Source organism: Ambystoma mexicanum, chromosome 1q (assembly GCF_040938575.1).
Source record: "Ambystoma mexicanum isolate Mex_15411 chromosome 1q, UKY_AmexF1_1, whole genome shotgun sequence".
In the NCBI taxonomy this organism is placed as follows: Eukaryota; Metazoa; Chordata; class Amphibia; order Caudata; family Ambystomatidae; genus Ambystoma; species Ambystoma mexicanum.
In genome coordinates this window covers 604207479-604228927 of record NC_090922.1, presented here as the reverse complement: position 1 = coordinate 604228927, position 21449 = coordinate 604207479, and the positions used below count along the sequence as shown (strand labels likewise).

General features: G+C 47.2%; 1 protein-coding gene across 1 annotated transcript in view; it reads left to right on the top strand.

Annotated features, from left to right (window-relative positions):
* Positions 1 to 21449, top strand: part of LOC138557788 (cytadherence high molecular weight protein 2-like) — a 123712-nt gene that overhangs the window by 69622 nt on the left and 32641 nt on the right. The window contains exons 13-18 of the mRNA XM_069642635.1: positions 1668 to 1964; positions 2245 to 2592; positions 6334 to 6630; positions 6911 to 7258; positions 13235 to 13531; positions 13812 to 14159. Coding sequence (XP_069498736.1) covers positions 1668 to 1964; positions 2245 to 2592; positions 6334 to 6630; positions 6911 to 7258; positions 13235 to 13531; positions 13812 to 14159 — 1935 coding nt within the window. The remainder of the gene's footprint in view (positions 1 to 1667; positions 1965 to 2244; positions 2593 to 6333; positions 6631 to 6910; positions 7259 to 13234; positions 13532 to 13811; positions 14160 to 21449) is intronic.

Sequence of the window (21449 nt, the reverse complement as noted above, 5' to 3'; positions counted from 1 at the left end):
ATACGTGGCCGGAGGTATTTCTACAATCACTTCCGGTTTACGGACGCGTTGCAACGCTTCCTGGTTACCCACCTGTTTGTTGCCTAACGCTTCTCCTGCGTTCCTTCCCCGTTGTTTGCGGACTGTGTCTGGTTCTTCCTCCTCCCTCCAGCTACTCTTGCTCTCTTGTTTATTTACTCCTGCTCCCTCTCCCACCTTCTTTCTTATATTCTACTCTGTTTCCTGTGTTTTCTCTCCCTCCTCAGCTGTTCTCACTTCCTTTGTACTCCTCTGTACTCATCTGTACTCTCCTGTCCGCCTGTGTACCAGACCTCAGCCCGCCTTTGGATTGCCTCTGCCTCACATTGTGTACTCTCCGCCCGCCAGTGTACCAGACCTCAGCCCGCCTTTGGATTGCCTCGCAGCCTTGACTCTCCAATCGGCTTCGTATACCATCTCATCTACCGGCCCACTCCAGTCAACTAAAGAGGTCTCTCAGGGGTTTTTTGTGCCGTTGGCTTTTTTCCCTTCTCAACGTTCCCGGAGGATTGCCCTTTGTCACCCTTGTAGGTGGCACGGTGGCATCCTTCCCTGAACGTACCTATCTCCACAAAAAAAAGGAGAGACCCAGAAGAAAAGATAAGAGGGGTACCAAGAAGAAGGACGAAGGTGAGGAGCTTGGGGAGGGTGGTGAATCGGACTCTTCTTTTGAAAACGAGGATATTACTGAACCCAGTGACAGCCACTTGCAGACTCCCTTTTCAAATGATAAAGGAAAACTACAAGTTCCATAATGCAAAGCAAAAATCAGTACAGGATGTTCCACTCACTCTTCATGTGGGGGATACTTACATCTTTAGGGTTATCCAGTTGATCCCCACACACCCTCACTTTTAATGTGCTTTGCACCATGACCTGTAAATACTACAGGTAGCTCAAGTGAGCAACCCAAACCATGCAAGCTTTCTTTTTCTTTGTGTTCTGTACCTATAGTTCTGTATTTTTAATGGGATAAGCATACAGTTCAGGGACAATAATGCAAAGATGAAGAGTGATGCCTCACCCCCTTTGCCGAGGGATGGGGCCACAACAGTTGCAGAACACTCACTCACTGCTTCTCTACCACAGACAAATAAAGCCATCTGGCATTAGAATGAGGGTGATTGAATAATATGAGACCAAACTTTCTACCTCAACACCATCCACAAAGCCAACCAGCGTGTGCAGCACTCTACTAAACACCCACATGAATAAATAATACACATAAAACTATACCCAGTCCATCTCATAGGGTTTAATCACCAAAGTAGGCCTGCATATGTAAGCTGACTCAATACCCCTATTTTTTTATTATTTTATGTATTTACTTTATTGCATATAGCGCAAACCCAACTCAAGAGCAGCACAGCTCTTTACAACAGGAGGGTGCCAGAATTGGGCTTGGCAGACCTCAGCCCGCCTTTGGATTGCCTCTGCCTCACGCTGTGTACTCTCCAGCCCGCCAGTGTACCAGACCTCAGCCCGCCTTTGGATTGCCTCGCAGCCTTGACTCTGCAATCGGCTTCGTATACCATCTCATCTAGCGGCCCACTCCAGTCAACTGAAGAGGTCTCTCAGGGTTTTTTTGTGCCATTGGCTTTTTCCCCTTCTCGACGTTCCCGGAGGATTGCCCTTTGTCACCCTTGTAGGTGGCACGGTGGCATCCTTCCGTGAACGTCCCTATCTCCACAAAAAAAAGGAGAGACCCAGAAGAAAAGATAAGAGGGGTACCAAGAAGAAGGAGGAAGGTGACAAGCTTGGGGAGGGTGGTGAATCGGACTCTTCCTTTGAAAACGAGAATATTACTGACCCCAGTGACAGTTTGCAACGCCACAAAGAGATCGAGATGGCAACACCACAACAAGTTCAGGAACTTGTAGCTGCAGTTCAGAACTTGAACTTGGAAGTACAAAATCTCAAGGCAGCTAATACCGCTTTGCAGCAACGTATGGCGGAGAGAGAACGGCCTTCTGCGGATCTACCTCCGCTCCCTTTAGTTTGATGGCTCTCCAAAGAAAGTCAAAGAATTTTTGGATGCCTGTAACCTTCACTTCTCTTTCCATCCCCAAACCTTTGCCTCAGATCACGCCAAAGTGGGGTTTATGATTACCCATATGACGGGTAACACCCTGGCATGGGCCACCCCTCTAGTAAATCAGCCTGATCCTGTTCTACAAGATTATAGCACATTTAAAACCCTCATGCAGCATACTTTTTTGCATACAGAAAGTACATTTCTGGCATCTGAAGATGTTCTGGACATCCGTCAAGGAAACTCCGACCTACTTACGTACATAACCGCCTTTAAACAAGTAGCAGCAGAAGCAGGTTGGCAGGAGCAGGCACAGTATGCCATCTTCCGGCGTGGGTTAAGAGAAGACATCAAGGATGAGCTGGCCCGTATTGCTCAGCCTACATCTTTTGCCGATCTCCTTACTGCTACCCTCCGAATAGACTTCAGATTAACAGAACGTCGCATGGAAAAGAAGAAGACCAAGTTCTATGGGCCCCTCCCTTGGAAGCTCACTCGTCTACATCGGTGCCTTCCTCACGTCAAAGCAAAGAAGAACCTATGTAAATCGGCACAACTCGAGCTACGCTCACCCCGGAGGAACTTAAGAGACGTAGGGATGGCTGTTTGTGTATGTATTGTGGGGCATCCTCACATCTATTGAGGGATTGTCCTGAAGTTCCTCTCAGACGTTTGGGAAACGATCGCCCTCGGTGAGTGTTAGGACTCACCTCCGAGGGGCCATTCCAAGTCCTTACGCAACCCTTTCGGTATCCTCATCGGAGACACCCGAAGACTCTCGCCTCATGGTTCTCGCAGTAACCCTCAAACTAGGGGACACCGAGGTATCTTCCCTGGCTTTACTCGATTGTGGGGCAGCCGGTAACTTTATTGATACCCATTGGGCCGAACAGAAGGGACTCAACCGGATTGCCAAACAAGAAGACCAGAAGGTGGAAGGTGTTGATGGCGAACCGTTGAGTTCTGGTATGATTACCCACACCACTGAAGAACTAACCCTGTCCATACAACAGCATTCGGAAAAGATTTTCTTTGACATAATCCGTGCGGCCCACTTTCCCCTTATCTTGGGGATTTGCTGGTTATGAAAGCGCAATCCCAACATTGATTGGACTAAGAATTTACTGAACTTTCATTCAACGTTCTGTAAGACGGAATGCTTGCCGGAACCCAAATTTGAAACGGTTAAGACTGCAAACAGCTGCGAGACCAGAGCCGTTCATTGCCTGCCACACCATCTAAAGGAATTTACTGAGGTGGTCACCGAGAAGATTCCCATTGAACTACCTCCACACGACCAGAAGATTGCTGTATAGAACTCACTCCTGGAGCCCGGGTGCCCTTCTGTAGGATGTTCCCTCTATCTCTGGAGGAAAAACGTTTTCTCAGAGAGTATCTGGACAATAATCTAGCTAATGGACTTATCAGGCCTTCAAAGTCTCCAGCCGGGGCCTCCTTGTTTTTTATCCCAAAAAAAGAGTCGCAGGAATTGAGACCTTGCATCGACTATCTGGGCTTGAACAAAGTGACCAGAAAGGACTGATACCCGATGCCCTTGATAACGGAGACCATTCAAGCAGTCCCTGGAGCCACCGTATTCACCAAACTCGATCTAAGGAATGCGTACCATCTGCTCCAAGTACAGACAGGAGACGAGTGGAAGACAGCCTTCAGGACTCTGTTTGGGCTCTTCGAGTATCAGGTGATGCCCTTTGGGTTAGTAAATGCCCCATCCATCTTCCAACGCTTTATGGACCGACTATTTTCAGATCTACTGTGTCATACTACCGTACTATATCTTGTTGACATTCTGGTGTTTTCCAACAATTTAGAAGAACACGAAAGTCACGTCAAGGAAGTCTTCCGAAGACTAAGAGACAACCACCTCTCAGTCAAACTCAACAAATGCGTGTTTTCAGCCATATCCATTCCGTATTTAGGATTAATCCTTTCTAGTCAAGGTATTGCCATGGACCCCTGCAAGGTGGCCTCTATCCTGGAGTGGCCCTCGCCAAATTCCGTCAAGGAGATCCAAAGATTTCTGGGTCTGGCGAACTTTTATCGAAAGATCATATCAATTTTTCCCAGATGATCGTACCCATAACGACCCTACTTAAGAAGTCTTTGGTTCCGTTCAGATGGACTACTGAAGCAGAAGACAGTTTCTGCAGTCTCAAAGAAGCCTTTTGTTCGGCTCCCATTCTTCTCCAGCCAGATCAAAGTTTACCCTTTATCTTGGAGACAGATGCGTCGGCTGCTGCCATTGGAGCAGTCTTATTACAGAAACATCAGGGCATGGAGCACCCCATTTCATATTTTTCTAAGACCCTCAATGCTAGCCAGAGGAATTATTCTGTAATCGAACGCAAATTGTTGGCCATGAAATCAGCTTGTCTGGAGTGGTGCCATTTTCTTCAGGGAGGCGAGCACCCGTTTACCATTCGGACCGATCACAAGAACCTTCAGGTCCTGAAGCAATTTGAATGTTACAATACACGTCAAGCCCGATGGGCTCATTTCTTCGCCCAATTTGATTTTGTCATTACGTACATACCAGGAAATCAGAATGTGGTGGCAGATTCCCTTTCTCGCCAAAGTGACTACCTGCCAGAATCAGAACCCTCTCGAGAACGGATGTTTCCTCTAACCAAGCAGATCGGAGTGCTTTCCACATTCTTGAGGCAAGTAAAAGATGTCTTCCGTCTCCATGGTATACCCACTAAAATAATCTCGAATCGGGGAAGTCAATATACTTCCCGGTTTTGGAGAGCCTTCTGTGATAGGCTAGGAGTGGAGAGAGCATTGACATCTGGATTCCACCCTCAATCTAACGGACAGACTGAACGCCTAAATGGTACTCTCGAACAATACCTGCGATGTTTCATAAATCTCCAACAGGACAATTGGTGCTCACTATTACCCCTAGCTGAGTTTTCTTATAATAACTCTGTACACTCTGCTCTGTGTATCAGTCCTTTTTTCTGCACTTATGGCTATCACCCCCGTTCTATCATACCACTTTCTGACCTACCTACCAACTTGCCCGCTGTTGATTCTTCACTTTCCCTTCTCAGAGAAATCCACAAGAAAACTAGGGAAAGCCTCAATGAAGCACAGAAGCGTTACAAGACACAAGCCGACAAGCACCGCCAACCTGTCCCTGGGTGGGAAGTAGGATCTCGGGTTATGCTGTCCACAAGATATTTACCTCGATGGACTCATCCCTCCAAGCTGTCCCCTAAGTTCCTAGGACCATACAAGATCATACAGAAAATCAATCCTGTGGCCTTTCGGTTAAAGCTTCCCCTAGGCCTTCGTAGGGTACACCCTGTCTTTCATACTTCGCAATTGAAACCTTTCCAGGAGGATACCTGGTCTCGCCAACCCAAGAGGACTACTTTACCCCCAGATTCTACGCAGGGCGAGTATGAAGTTGCCCAAATCTGCGATTCTAGATATCACAGAGGTAGATTGGAGTATCTTGTATGGTGGAAAGGTTATCCCTGGTCTGAAAATTCATGGGAACCTACCTCACATATTATAGCCCCTTTTCTGATACGCAAGTTTCATTAGTTTCATCCGGGTAAGCCCGGGGGAGGTCGCCTTAGGAGGGGGCATACTGTCATGCCTCGGCGACGGTGGCAGATTTGGAACCGCTGGCGCTATGGTCCGCCATAGTCAGTTCCGTCACGTTTGTTCTTTGAGTTGTATTACTGGTCTAGTTGTTCCGCACATACGTGGCCGGAGGTATTTCTACAATCACTTCCGGTTTACGGACGCGTTGCAACGCTTCCTGGTTACCCACCTGTTTGTTGCCTAACGCTTCTCCTGCGTTCCTTCCCCGTTGTTTGCGGACTGTGTCTGTTCCTTCCTCCTCCCTCCAGCTACTCTTGCTCTCTTGTTTATTTACTCCTGCTCCCTCTCCCACCTTCTTTCTTATATTCTACTCTGTTTCCTGTGTTTTCTCTCCCTCCTCAGCTGTTCTCACTTCCTTTGTACTCCTCTGTACTCATCTGTACTCTCCTGTCCGCCTGTGTACCAGACCTCAGCCCGCCTTTGGATTGCCTCTGCCTCACGCTGTGTACTCTCCAGCCCGCCAGTGTACCAGACCTCAGCCCGCCTTTGGATTGCCTCGCAGCCTTGACTCTGCAATCGGCTTCGTATACCATCTCATCTAGCGGCCCACTCCAGTCAACTGAAGAGGTCTCTCAGGGTTTTTTTGTGCCATTGGCTTTTTCCCCTTCTCGACGTTCCCGGAGGATTGCCCTTTGTCACCCTTGTAGGTGGCACGGTGGCATCCTTCCGTGAACGTCCCTATCTCCACAAAAAAAAGGAGAGACCCAGAAGAAAAGATAAGAGGGGTACCAAGAAGAAGGAGGAAGGTGACAAGCTTGGGGAGGGTGGTGAATCGGACTCTTCCTTTGAAAACGAGAATATTACTGACCCCAGTGACAGTTTGCAACGCCACAAAGAGATCGAGATGGCAACACCACAACAAGTTCAGGAACTTGTAGCTGCAGTTCAGAATTTGAACTTGGAAGTACAAAATCTCAAGGCAGCTAATACCGCTTTGCAGCAACGTATGGCGGAGAGAGAACGGCCTTCTGCGGATCTACCTCCGCTCCCTTTAGTTTGATGGCTCTCCAAAGAAAGTCAAAGAATTTTTGGATGCCTGTAACCTTCACTTCTCTTTCCATCCCCAAACCTTTGCCTCAGATCACGCCAAAGTGGGGTTTATGATTACCCATATGACGGGTAACACCCTGGCATGGGCCACCCCTCTAGTAAATCAGCCTGATCCTGTTCTACAAGATTATAGCACATTTAAAACCCTCATGCAGCATACTTTTTTGCATACAGAAAGTACATTTCTGGCATCTGAAGATGTTCTGGACATCCGTCAAGGAAACTCCGACCTACTTACGTACATAACCGCCTTTAAACAAGTAGCAGCAGAAGCAGGTTGGCAGGAGCAGGCACAGTATGCCATCTTCCGGCGTGGGTTAAGAGAAGACATCAAGGATGAGCTGGCCCGTATTGCTCAGCCTACATCTTTTGCCGATCTCCTTACTGCTACCCTCCGAATAGACTTCAGATTAACAGAACGTCGCATGGAAAAGAAGAAGACCAAGTTCTATGGGCCCCTCCCTTGGAAGCTCACTCGTCTACATCGGTGCCTTCCTCACGTCAAAGCAAAGAAGAACCTATGTAAATCGGCACAACTCGAGCTACGCTCACCCCGGAGGAACTTAAGAGACGTAGGGATGGCTGTTTGTGTATGTATTGTGGGGCATCCTCACATCTATTGAGGGATTGTCCTGAAGTTCCTCTCAGACGTTTGGGAAACGATCGCCCTCGGTGAGTGTTAGGACTCACCTCCGAGGGGCCATTCCAAGTCCTTACGCAACCCTTTCGGTATCCTCATCGGAGACACCCGAAGACTCTCGCCTCATGGTTCTCGCAGTAACCCTCAAACTAGGGGACACCGAGGTATCTTCCCTGGCTTTACTCGATTGTGGGGCAGCCGGTAACTTTATTGATACCCATTGGGCCGAACAGAAGGGACTCAACCGGATTGCCAAACAAGAAGACCAGAAGGTGGAAGGTGTTGATGGCGAACCGTTGAGTTCTGGTATGATTACCCACACCACTGAAGAACTAACCCTGTCCATACAACAGCATTCGGAAAAGATTTTCTTTGACATAATCCGTGCGGCCCACTTTCCCCTTATCTTGGGGATTTGCTGGTTATGAAAGCGCAATCCCAACATTGATTGGACTAAGAATTTACTGAACTTTCATTCAACGTTCTGTAAGACGGAATGCTTGCCGGAACCCAAATTTGAAACGGTTAAGACTGCAAACAGCTGCGAGACCAGAGCCGTTCATTGCCTGCCACACCATCTAAAGGAATTTACTGAGGTGGTCACCGAGAAGATTCCCATTGAACTACCTCCACACGACCAGAAGATTGCTGTATAGAACTCACTCCTGGAGCCCGGGTGCCCTTCTGTAGGATGTTCCCTCTATCTCTGGAGGAAAAACGTTTTCTCAGAGAGTATCTGGACAATAATCTAGCTAATGGACTTATCAGGCCTTCAAAGTCTCCAGCCGGGGCCTCCTTGTTTTTTATCCCAAAAAAAGAGTCGCAGGAATTGAGACCTTGCATCGACTATCTGGGCTTGAACAAAGTGACCAGAAAGGACTGATACCCGATGCCCTTGATAACGGAGACCATTCAAGCAGTCCCTGGAGCCACCGTATTCACAAACTCGATCTAAGGAATGCGTACCATCTGCTCCAAGTACAGACAGGAGACGAGTGGAAGACAGCCTTCAGGACTCTGTTTGGGCTCTTCGAGTATCAGGTGATGCCCTTTGGGTTAGTAAATGCCCCATCCATCTTCCAACGCTTTATGGACCGACTATTTTCAGATCTACTGTGTCATACTACCGTACTATATCTTGTTGACATTCTGGTGTTTTCCAACAATTTAGAAGAACACGAAAGTCACGTCAAGGAAGTCTTCCGAAGACTAAGAGACAACCACCTCTCAGTCAAACTCAACAAATGCGTGTTTTCAGCCATATCCATTCCGTATTTGGGATTAATCCTTTCTAGTCAGGGTATTGCCATGGACCCCTGCAAGGTGGCCTCTATCCTGGAGTGGCCCTCGCCAAATTCCGTCAAGGAGATCCAAAGATTTCTGGGTCTGGCGAACTTTTATCGAAAGATCATATCAATTTTTCCCAGATGATCGTACCCATAACGACCCTACTTAAGAAGTCTTTGGTTCCGTTCAGATGGACTACTGAAGCAGAAGACAGTTTCTGCAGTCTCAAAGAAGCCTTTTGTTCGGCTCCCATTCTTCTCCAGCCAGATCAAAGTTTACCCTTTATCTTGGAGACAGATGCGTCGGCTGCTGCCATTGGAGCAGTCTTATTACAGAAACATCAGGGCATGGAGCACCCCATTTCATATTTTTCTAAGACCCTCAATGCTAGCCAGAGGAATTATTCTGTAATCGAACGCAAATTGTTGGCCATGAAATCAGCTTGTCTGGAGTGGCGCCATTTTCTTCAGGGAGGCGAGCACCCGTTTACCATTCGGACCGATCACAAGAACCTTCAGGTCCTGAAGCAATTTGAATGTTACAATACACGTCAAGCCCGATGGGCTCATTTCTTCGCCCAATTTGATTTTGTCATTACGTACATACCAGGAAATCAGAATGTGATGGCAGATTCCCTTTCTCGCCAAAGTGACTACCTGCCAGAATCAGAACCCTCTCGAGAACGGATGTTTCCTCTAACCAAGCAGATCGGAGTGCTTTCCACATTCTTGAGGCAAGTAAAAGATGTCTTCCGTCTCCATGGTATACCCACTAAAATAATCTCGGATCGGGGAAGTCAATATACTTCCCGGTTTTGGAGAGCCTTCTGTGATAGGCTAGGAGTGGAGAGAGCATTGACATCTGGATTCCACCCTCAATCTAACGGACAGACTGAACGCCTAAATGGTACTCTCGAACAATACCTGCGATGTTTCATAAATCTCCAACAGGACAATTGGTGCTCACTATTACCCCTAGCTGAGTTTTCTTATAATAACTCTGTACACTCTGCTCTGTGTATCAGTCCTTTTTTCTGCACTTATGGCTATCACCCCCGTTCTATCATACCACTTTCTGACCTACCTACCAACTTGCCCGCTGTTGATTCTTCACTTTCCCTTCTCAGAGAAATCCACAAGAAAACTAGGGAAAGCCTCAGTGAAGCACAGAAGCGTTACAAGACACAAGCCGACAAGCACCGCCAACCTGTCCCTGGGTGGGAAGTAGGATCTCGGGTTATGCTGTCCACAAGATATTTACCTCGATGGACTCATCCCTCCAAGCTGTCCCCTAAGTTCCTAGGACCATACAAGATCATACAGAAAATCAATCCTGTGGCCTTTCGGTTAAAGCTTCCCCTAGGCCTTCGTAGGGTACACCCTGTCTTTCATACTTCGCAATTGAAACCTTTCCAGGAGGATACCTGGTCTCGCCAACCCAAGAGGACTACTTTACCCCCAGATTCTACGCAGGGCGAGTATGAAGTTGCCCAAATCTGCGATTCTAGATATCACAGAGGTAGATTGGAGTATCTTGTACGGTGGAAAGGTTATCCCTGGTCTGAAAATTCATGGGAACCTACCTCACATATTATAGCCCCTTTTCTGATACGCAAGTTTCATTAGTTTCATCCGGGTAAGCCCGGGGGAGGTCGCCTTAGGAGGGGGCATACTGTCATGCCTCGGCGACGGTGGCAGATTTGGAACCGCTGGCGCTATGGTCCGCCATAGTCAGTTCCGTCACGTTTGTTCTTTGAGTTGTATTACTGGTCTAGTTGTTCCGCACATACGTGGCCGGAGGTATTTCTACAATCACTTCCGGTTTACGGACGCGTTGCAGCGCTTCCTGGTTACCCACCTGTTTGTTGCCTAACGCTTCTCCTGCGTTCCTTCCCCGTTGTTTGCGGACTGTGTCTGTTCCTTTCTCCTCCCTCCAGCTACTCTTGCTCTCTTGTTTATTTACTCCTGCTCCCTCTCCCACCTTCTTTCTTATATTCTACTCTGTTTCCTGTGTTTTCTCTCCCTCCTCAGCTGTTCTCACTTCCTTTGTACTCCTCTGTACTCATCTGTACTCTCCTGTCCGCCTGTGTACCAGACCTCAGCCCGCCTTTGGATTGCCTCTGCCTCACATTGTGTACTCTCCAGCCCGCCAGTGTACCAGACCTCAGCCCGCCTTTGGATTGCCTCGCAGCCTTGACTCTCCAATCGGCTTCGTATACCATCTCATCTACCGGCCCACTCCAGTCAACTAAAGAGGTCTCTCAGGGGTTTTTTGTGCCGTTGGCTTTTTTCCCTTCTCAACGTTCCCGGAGGATTGCCCTTTGTCACCCTTGTAGGTGGCACGGTGGCATCCTTCCCTGAACGTACCTATCTCCACAAAAAAAAGGAGAGACCCAGAAGAAAAGATAAGAGGGGTACCAAGAAGAAGGACGAAGGTGAGGAGCTTGGGGAGGGTGGTGAATCGGACTCTTCTTTTGAAAACGAGGATATTACTGAACCCAGTGACAGCCACTTGCAGACTCCCTTTTCAAATGATAAAGGAAAACTACAAGTTCCATAATGCAAAGCAAAAATCAGTACAGGATGTTCCACTCACTCTTCATGTGGGGGATACTTACATCTTTAGGGTTATCCAGTTGATCCCCACACACCCTCACTTTTAATGTGCTTTGCACCATGACCTGTAAATACTACAGGTAGCTCAAGTGAGCAACCCAAACCATGCACGCTTTCTTTTTCTTTGTGTTCTGTACCTATAGTTCTGTATTTTTAATGGGATAAGCATACAGTTCAGGGACAATAATGCAAAGATGAAGAGTGATGCCTCACCCCCTTTGCCGAGGGATGGGGCCACAACAGTTGCAGAACACTCACTCACTGCTTCTCTACCACAGACAAATAAAGCCATCTGGCATTAGAATGAGGGTGATTGAATAATATGAGACCAAACTTTCTACCTCAACACCATCCACAAAGCCAACCAGCGTGTGCAGCACTCTACTAAACACCCACATGAATAAATAATACACATAAAACTATACCCAGTCCATCTCATAGGGTTTAATCACCAAAGTAGGCCTGCATATGTAAGCTGACTCAATACCCCTATTTTTTCATTATTTTATGTATTTACTTTATTGCATATAGCGCAAACCCAACTCAAGAGCAGCACAGCTCTTTACAACAGGAGGGTGCCAGAATTGGGCTTGGCAGACCTCAGCCCGCCTTTGGATTGCCTCTGCCTCACGCTGTGTACTCTCCAGCCCGCCAGTGTACCAGACCTCAGCCCGCCTTTGGATTGCCTCGCAGCCTTGACTCTGCAATCGGCTTCGTATACCATCTCATCTAGCGGCCCACTTCAGTCAACTGAAGAGGTCTCTCAGGGTTTTTTTGTGCCATTGGCTTTTTCCCCTTCTCGACGTTCCCGGAGGATTGCCCTTTGTCACCCTTGTAGGTGGCACGGTGGCATCCTTCCGTGAACGTCCCTATCTCCACAAAAAAAAGGAGAGACCCAGAAGAAAAGATAAGAGGGGTACCAAGAAGAAGGACGAAGGTGAGGAGCTTGGGGAGGGTGGTGAATCGGACTCTTCTTTTGAAAACGAGGATATTACTGAACCCAGTGACAGCCACTTGCAGACTCCCTTTTCAAATGATAAAGGAAAACTACAAGTTCCATAATGCAAAGCAAAAATCAGTACAGGATGTTCCACTCACTCTTCATGTGGGGGATACTTACATCTTTAGGGTTATCCAGTTGATCCCCACACACCCTCACTTTTAATGTGCTTTGCACCATGACCTGTAAATACTACAGGTAGCTCAAGTGAGCAACCCAAACCATGCAAGCTTTCTTTTTCTTTGTGTTCTGTACCTATAGTTCTGTATTTTTAATGGGATAAGCATACAGTTCAGGGACAATAATGCAAAGATGAAGAGTGATGCCTCACCCCCTTTGCCGAGGGATGGGGCCACAACAGTTGCAGAACACTCACTCACTGCTTCTCTACCACAGACAAATAAAGCCATCTGGCATTAGAATGAGGGTGATTGAATAATATGAGACCAAACTTTCTACCTCAACACCATCCACAAAGCCAACCAGCGTGTGCAGCACTCTACTAAACACCCACATGAATAAATAATACACATAAAACTATACCCAGTCCATCTCATAGGGTTTAATCACCAAAGTAGGCCTGCATATGTAAGCTGACTCAATACCCCTATTTTTTCATTATTTTATGTATTTACTTTATTGCATATAGCGCAAACCCAACTCAAGAGCAGCACAGCTCTTTACAACAGGAGGGTGCCAGAATTGGGCTTGGCAGACCTCAGCCCGCCTTTGGATTGCCTCTGCCTCACGCTGTGTACTCTCCAGCCCGCCAGTGTACCAGACCTCAGCCCGCCTTTGGATTGCCTCGCAGCCTTGACTCTGCAATCGGCTTCGTATACCATCTCATCTAGCGGCCCACTCCAGTCAACTGAAGAGGTCTCTCAGGGTTTTTTTGTGCCATTGGCTTTTTCCCCTTCTCGACGTTCCCGGAGGATTGCCCTTTGTCACCCTTGTAGGTGGCACGGTGGCATCCTTCCGTGAACGTCCCTATCTCCACAAAAAAAAGGAGAGACCCAGAAGAAAAGATAAGAGGGGTACCAAGAAGAAGGAGGAAGGTGACAAGCTTGGGGAGGGTGGTGAATCGGACTCTTCCTTTGAAAACGAGAATATTACTGACCCCAGTGACAGTTTGCAACGCCACAAAGAGATCGAGATGGCAACACCACAACAAGTTCAGGAACTTGTAGCTGCAGTTCAGAACTTGAACTTGGAAGTACAAAATCTCAAGGCAGCTAATACCGCTTTGCAGCAACGTATGGCGGAGAGAGAACGGCCTTCTGCGGATCTACCTCCGCTCCCTTTAGTTTGATGGCTCTCCAAAGAAAGTCAAAGAATTTTTGGATGCCTGTAACCTTCACTTCTCTTTCCATCCCCAAACCTTTGCCTCAGATCACGCCAAAGTGGGGTTTATGATTACCCATATGACGGGTAACACCCTGGCATGGGCCACCCCTCTAGTAAATCAGCCTGATCCTGTTCTACAAGATTATAGCACATTTAAAACCCTCATGCAGCATACTTTTTTGCATACAGAAAGTACATTTCTGGCATCTGAAGATGTTCTGGACATCCGTCAAGGAAACTCCGACCTACTTACGTACATAACCGCCTTTAAACAAGTAGCAGCAGAAGCAGGTTGGCAGGAGCAGGCACAGTATGCCATCTTCCGGCGTGGGTTAAGAGAAGACATCAAGGATGAGCTGGCCCGTATTGCTCAGCCTACATCTTTTGCTGATCTCCTTACTGCTACCCTCCGAATAGACTTCAGATTAACAGAACGTCGCATGGAAAAGAAGAAGACCAAGTTCTATGGGCCCTTCCCTTGGAAGCTCACTCGTCTACATCGGTGCCTTCCTCACGTCAAAGCAAAGAAGAACCTATGTAAATCGGCACAACTCGAGCTACGCTCACCCCGGAGGAACTTAAGAGACGTAGGGATGGCTGTTTGTGTATGTATTGTGGGGCATCCTCACATCTATTGAGGGATTGTCCTGAAGTTCCTCTCAGACGTTTGGGAAACGATCGCCCTCGGTGAGTGTTAGGACTCACCTCCGAGGGGCCATTCCAAGTCCTTACGCAACCCTTTCGGTATCCTCATCGGAGACACCCGAAGACTCTCGCCTCATGGTTCTCGCAGTAACCCTCAAACTAGGGGACACCGAGGTATCTTCCCTGGCTTTACTCGATTGTGGGGCAGCCGGTAACTTTATTGATACCCATTGGGCCGAACAGAAGGGACTCAACCGGATTGCCAAACAAGAAGACCAGAAGGTGGAAGGTGTTGATGGCGAACCGTTGAGTTCTGGTATGATTACCCACACCACTGAAGAACTAACCCTGTCCATACAACAGCATTCGGAAAAGATTTTCTTTGACATAATCCGTGCGGCCCACTTTCCCCTTATCTTGGGGATTTGCTGGTTATGAAAGCGCAATCCCAACATTGATTGGACTAAGAATTTACTGAACTTTCATTCAACGTTCTGTAAGACGGAATGCTTGCCGGAACCCAAATTTGAAACGGTTAAGACTGCAAACAGCTGCGAGACCAGAGCCGTTCATTGCCTGCCACACCATCTAAAGGAATTTACTGAGGTGGTCACCGAGAAGATTCCCATTGAACTACCTCCACACGACCAGAAGATTGCTGTATAGAACTCACTCCTGGAGCCCGGGTGCCCTTCTGTAGGATGTTCCCTCTATCTCTGGAGGAAAAACGTTTTCTCAGAGAGTATCTGGACAATAATCTAGCTAATGGACTTATCAGGCCTTCAAAGTCTCCAGCCGGGGCCTCCTTGTTTTTTATCCCAAAAAAAGAGTCGCAGGAATTGAGACCTTGCATCGACTATCTGGGCTTGAACAAAGTGACCAGAAAGGACTGATACCCGATGCCCTTGATAACGGAGACCATTCAAGCAGTCCCTGTAGCCACCGTATTCACCAAACTCGATCTAAGGAATGCGTACCATCTGCTCCAAGTACAGACAGGAGACGAGTGGAAGACAGCCTTCAGGACTCTGTTTGGGCTCTTCGAGTATCAGGTGATGCCCTTTGGGTTAGTAAATGCCCCATCCATCTTCCAACGCTTTATGGACCGACTATTTTCAGATCTACTGTGTCATACTACCGTACTATATCTTGATGACATTCTGGTGTTTTCCAACAATTTAGAAGAACACGAAAGTCACGTCAAGGAAGTCTTCCGAAGACTAAGAGACAACCACCTCTCAGTCAAACTCAACAAATGCGTGTTTTCAGCCATATCCATTCCGTATTTAGGATTAATCCTTTCTAGTCAAGGTATTGCCATGGACCCCTGCAAGGTGGCCTCTATCCTGGAGTGGCCCTCGCCAAATTCCGTCAAGGAGATCCAAAGATTTCTGGGTCTGGCGAACTTTTATCGAAAGATCATATCAATTTTTCCCAGATGATCGTACCCATAACGACCCTACTTAAGAAGTCTTTGGTTCCGTTCAGATGGACTACTGAAGCAGAAGACAGTTTCTGCAGTCTCAAAGAAGCCTTTTGTTCGGCTCCCATTCTTCTCCAGCCAGATCAAAGTTTACCCTTTATCTTGGAGACAGATGCGTCGGCTGCTGCCATTGGAGCAGTCTTATTACAGAAACATCAGGGCATGGAGCACCCCATTTCATATTTTTCTAAGACCCTCAATGCTAGCCAGAGGAATTATTCTGTAATCGAACGCAAATTGTTGGCCATGAAATCAGCTTGTCTGGAGTGGCGCCATTTTCTTCAGGGAGGCGAGCACCCGTTTACCATTCGGACCGATCACAAGAACCTTCAGGTCCTGAAGCAATTTGAATGTTACAATACACGTCAAGCCCGATGGGCTCATTTCTTCGCCCAATTTGATTTTGTCATTACGTACATACCAGGAAATCAGAATGTGGTGGCAGATTCCCTTTCTCGCCAAAGTGACTACCTGCCAGAATCAGAACCCTCTCGAGAACGGATGTTTCCTCTAACCAAGCAGATCGGAGTGCTTTCCACATTCTTGAGGCAAGTAAAAGATGTCTTCCGTCTCCATGGTATACCCACTAAAATAATCTCGGATCGGGGAAGTCAATATACTTCCCGGTTTTGGAGAGCCTTCTGTGATAGGCTAGGAGTGGAGAGAGCATTGACATCTGGATTCCACCCTCAATCTAACGGACAGACTGAACGCCTAAACGGTACTCTCGAACAATACCTGCGATGTTTCATAAATCTCCAACAGGACAATTGGTGCTCACTATTACCCCTAGCTGAGTTTTCTTATAATAACTCTGTACACTCTGCTCTGTGTATCAGTCCTTTTTTCTGCACTTATGGCTATCACCCCCGTTCTATCATACCACTTTCTGACCTACCTACCAACTTGCCCGCTGTTGATTCTTCACTTTCCCTTCTCAGAGAAATCCACAAGAAAACTAGGGAAAGCCTCAGTGAAGCACAGAAGCGTTACAAGACACAAGCCGACAAGCACCGCCAACCTGTCCCTGGGTGGGAAGTAGGATCTCGGGTTATGCTGTCCACAAGATATTTACCTCGATGGACTCATCCCTCCAAGCTGTCCCCTAAGTTCCTAGGACCATACAAGATCATACAGAAAATCAATCCTGTGGCCTTTCGGTTAAAGCTTCCCCTAGGCCTTCATAGGGTACACCCTGTCTTTCATACTTCGCAATTGAAACCTTTCCAGGAGGATACCTGGTCTCGCCAACCCAAGAGGACTACTTTACCCCCAGATTCTACGCAGGGCGAGTATGAAGTTGCCCAAATCTGCGATTCTAGATATCACAGAGGTAGATTGGAGTATCTTGTACGGTGGAAAGGTTATCCCTGGTCTGAAAATTCATGGGAACCTACCTCACATATTATAGCCCCTTTTCTGATACGCAAGTTTCATTAGTTTCATCCGGGGAAGCCCGGGGGAGGTCGCCTTAGGAGGGGGCATACTGTCATGCCTCGGCGACGGTGGCAGATTTGGAACCGCTGGCGCTATGGTCCGCCATAGTCAGTTCCGTCACGTTTGTTCTTTGAGTTGTATTACTGGTCTAGTTGTTCCGCACATACGTGGCCGGAGGTATTTCTACAATCACTTCCGGTTTACGGACGCGTTGCAACGCTTCCTGGTTACCCACCTGTTTGTTGCCTAACGCTTCTCCTGCGTTCCTTCCCCGTTGTTTGCGGACTGTGTCTGTTCCTTCCTCCTCCCTCCAGCTACTCTTGCTCTCTTGTTTATTTACTCCTGCTCCCTCTCCCACCTTCTTTCTTATATTCTACTCTGTTTCCTGTGTTTTCTCTCCCTCCTCAGCTGTTCTCACTTCCTTTGTACTCCTCTGTACTCATCTGTACTCTCCTGTCCGCCTGTGTACCAGACCTCAGCCCGCCTTTGGATTGCCTCTGCCTCACATTGTGTACTCTCCAGCCCGCCAGTGTACCAGACCTCAGCCCGCCTTTGGATTGCCTCGCAGCCTTGACTCTCCAATCGGCTTCGTATACCATCTCATCTACCGGCCCACTCCAGTCAACTAAAGAGGTCTCTCAGGGGTTTTTTGTGCCGTTGGCTTTTTTCCCTTCTCAACGTTCCCGGAGGATTGCCCTTTGTGACCCTTGTAGGTGGCACGGTGGCATCCTTCCCTGAACGTACCTATCTCCACAAAAAAAAGGAGAGACCCAGAAGAAAAGATAAGAGGGGTACCAAGAAGAAGGACGAAGGTGAGGAGCTTGGGGAGGGTGGTGAATCGGACTCTTCTTTTGAAAACGAGGATATTACTGAACCCAGTGACAGCCACTTGCAGACTCCCTTTTCAAATGATAAAGGAAAACTACAAGTTCCATAATGCAAAGCAAAAATCAGTACAGGATGTTCCACTCACTCTTCATGTGGGGGATACTTACATCTTTAGGGTTATCCAGTTGATCCCCACACACCCTCACTTTTAATGTGCTGTGCATCATGACCTGTAAATACTACAGGTAGCTCAAGTGAGCAACCCAAACCATGCAAGCTTTCTTTTTCTTTGTGTTCTGTACCTATAGTTCTGTATTTTTAATGGGATAAGCATACAGTTCAGGGACAATAATGCAAAGATGAAGAGTGATGCCTCACCCCCTTTGCCGAGGGATGGGGCCACAACAGTTGCAGAACACTCACTCACTGCTTCTCTACCACAGACAAATAAAGCCATCTGGCATTAGAATGAGGGTGATTGAATAATATGAGACCAAACTTTCTACCTCAACACCATCCACAAAGCCAACCAGCGTGTGCAGCACTCTACTAAACACCCACATGAATAAATAATACACATAAAACTATACCCAGTCCATCTCATAGGGTTTAATCACCAAAGTAGGCCTGCATATGTAAGCTGACTCAATACCCCTATTTTTTCATTATTTTATGTATTTACTTTATTGCATATAGCGCAAACCCAACTCAAGAGCAGCACAGCTCTTTACAACAGGAGGGTGCCAGAATTGGGCTTGGCATTTTATACATAGCATAGTACGGTTGGTGGAGGGATAGGGATTTGTATTAGTCCGGCAGGTATTGTTGAAAGAGACATGTTTTTAGTGTTTTACAGAACTGGGGGATTGTGGGGGCATTTCAAGCCTCTACCAGGATTGAGTTTCAGATGGTCGGGGCTTGAGAGGAGAAGGAATGCTTGCGAGTCTTCTCTTTGCAGCCTAGCTTTGACTTCAACCTTTTGGTAGTTTTGCTACATGAGGTGCAAGAGCATCCAGAAGTGTGGAGTTTAGCCGCCAAGTATGTTGGTGTTCAGTTTTAGAATGCTTTGTAGGTGATTCATGGTGTTTTGAATGTGATCCTGCCGGCAAGGGTGAGCCAGTGAACCATGTGCAATGCTGGAGAGAGATACAGTCGAATTTGTGGGCACCTATAATGAGGCGAGATGCAGCATGGTGGGCTGCTTTCAGAAAGCCAGGTGTGCAGCTGGAAGTCCTGTAAGGAGGGCATTTCATCCCAACGATGTGTGAGATAACGAGGGCTTGGACCACTGTATGGAATTCTTTCAGGGAATAAAGGGTTTGATTTTGCGGAGTGTGTGGATCTATAGCCATGTGGTTTGTGCCTTTTTGGCTATATGCTTTTTGAAGGAAAGGCTACTGTCAACAGTGGAGCCCAGGGAGTTCGCTGAGTTTGACAGCTGAGGGGTGAATCCTTCTAGGCACATGTCATCCAGCCATTGTTGCACGAGTTGTTGTTAGGTGGTGGGACCGATGAGGACTAATTCAGTCTTGGTCAGATTCAGTTTGAGGTAAGAGTTTGATATCCATGTTTGGATACTATCCAGGTATTCACGGAGGCGAGTAATGTCCTGAGGGCCACAGACCTTAAGGTACTGCTGAGTGTCAGCGTATTGATGGATGGCTATGTTGGCTCATTTAAGAGAGTTCCCAAGAGTTTCATGTATAGATTGAAGATGATTGGGGAGAGAATGGAACCTTGGAGGATCCCACACGTGACTGGGAGTGAGTTGGCTCTGAATAAACCCATCTGTACAGCCTGGTTCCTATCGGAAAAGTAAGATGCACATTATATTGGAAAGGGTCAAGAGAACCCATTCTGTTGGCGAAGAGGGAGAGGAGTATTGTGGTGATCAACTTTGTGGAAGGCAGCTAAGAAATCTAAGAGGACTAGGAGAAATGATTCCCAGTATCTGTGATTCTGAGCGCAGCATCCACCACTTGGATAGTTGCAGTCTCGGTGCTGCATTTGGGACAGAAGCCAGACTGGTAATTGCGGACAAGGTAAGGCGTGTCGATTTTGGCAAGTAGTTGGGTTGCAACTACATTCTTGATGAGCTTCCTGATGAACGGGAGGCTTGTGATGGACCTGTAGTTATCTAGGTGCTCTGGGTCAAACAAGGGCTTTTGAGAAGGTGAATAAGAGTACATGAACGGGCTAGGTCTTATGGTGTCAGCGTTCTACCCTGTTGGTTAATTTCCTGGAATACACCGTTGGAGACATCTGCTTCTTTGACATTGTGCAGGGATTTATCCCGGATAAAAACTACAGGGTATTTCACCCGTAAACAGAAATTCTTTCGATTCACAAGACAATACTTTACATCAGACATTTACAATATTTTGACTGGCCTTGAGGACGACCAAGTGATTGTCAAAACACGTGCTGGCTGTACTGACCAACAAATAAAAAGACTTCTAACCCAATGGGACGTGGACTTTGTATCTGAATGCACCTGAATTTGTGGAAATTAACCAACAGGGTAGAGTGCTGACACCATAAGACACAGCCCGTTCATGTACTCTTATTCACCTTCCTATTAGGGCTTACGGGTGGCCTTTTGGGTTATCTTGGTATTCGCAGCCTCCCATCTCTCATTATTTCACTGCGTCTTAGAGCCTTCCAACTAAGGATCATACCCATAGCTAATCTTTGATCTTCAGGCTTTTGAGAAGGGGGTCACATGAGACCTGTCTTCAATATTTAATTGGGAATGTGCCTTCACTGAGGGAGGCATTCACAATACCGAGGAGTGTGTTAAGTGCTGGACCAGTGAGTTGTTTAGTGAGGGAGACAGGGAGAAAGTCATCTGTGTAAGTAGTGGTTTTCAGTGAAGCAAGTGTGTCTGAGAGATTGTTAAAAGAGAGGAGGATGAAGTCGGTCTACAAGTGCAGTACAAGGGGCAGGGGGCAGTGTGTGGATAGCAGGGCGCTGTCTAGTTTTAAGGCATAAAGGTTTCAGCATGAGAGGATCTGGCAGGATGTTTAAACAAGGTGTGAACGTGTGACCTTTGACATGCATGGGTGGAGTATGCTCTGTTTAAGCTTTATACAACTTTATACAGTCCATCAGATGGAATAGGGGGTCACGTAGGTGTTTAACTGGTTGGGACAACGCGATGTTGAAATCTCCAAGGAGGATATTATTAGAGAAGGAAACTGTTGCAGAGGAGAGAAAGTTAGAAAGGTCATCATTGAAGTTACTATTTCCTTGAATGGCCTGTAAATAAGGTGGAATGTAATTGAGTTGTTGCTTGATATACATAACCGGAATGACAGGGCTTCAAAGGTGCTGTGTGTGTGGGGGTTGGGATTATCATGCAGGACCAGTCCTTCTTATGGATGACTGCCACCCCACCTCCAGTTTTCCCTGTGCGGTTAGTATATTGGATACTG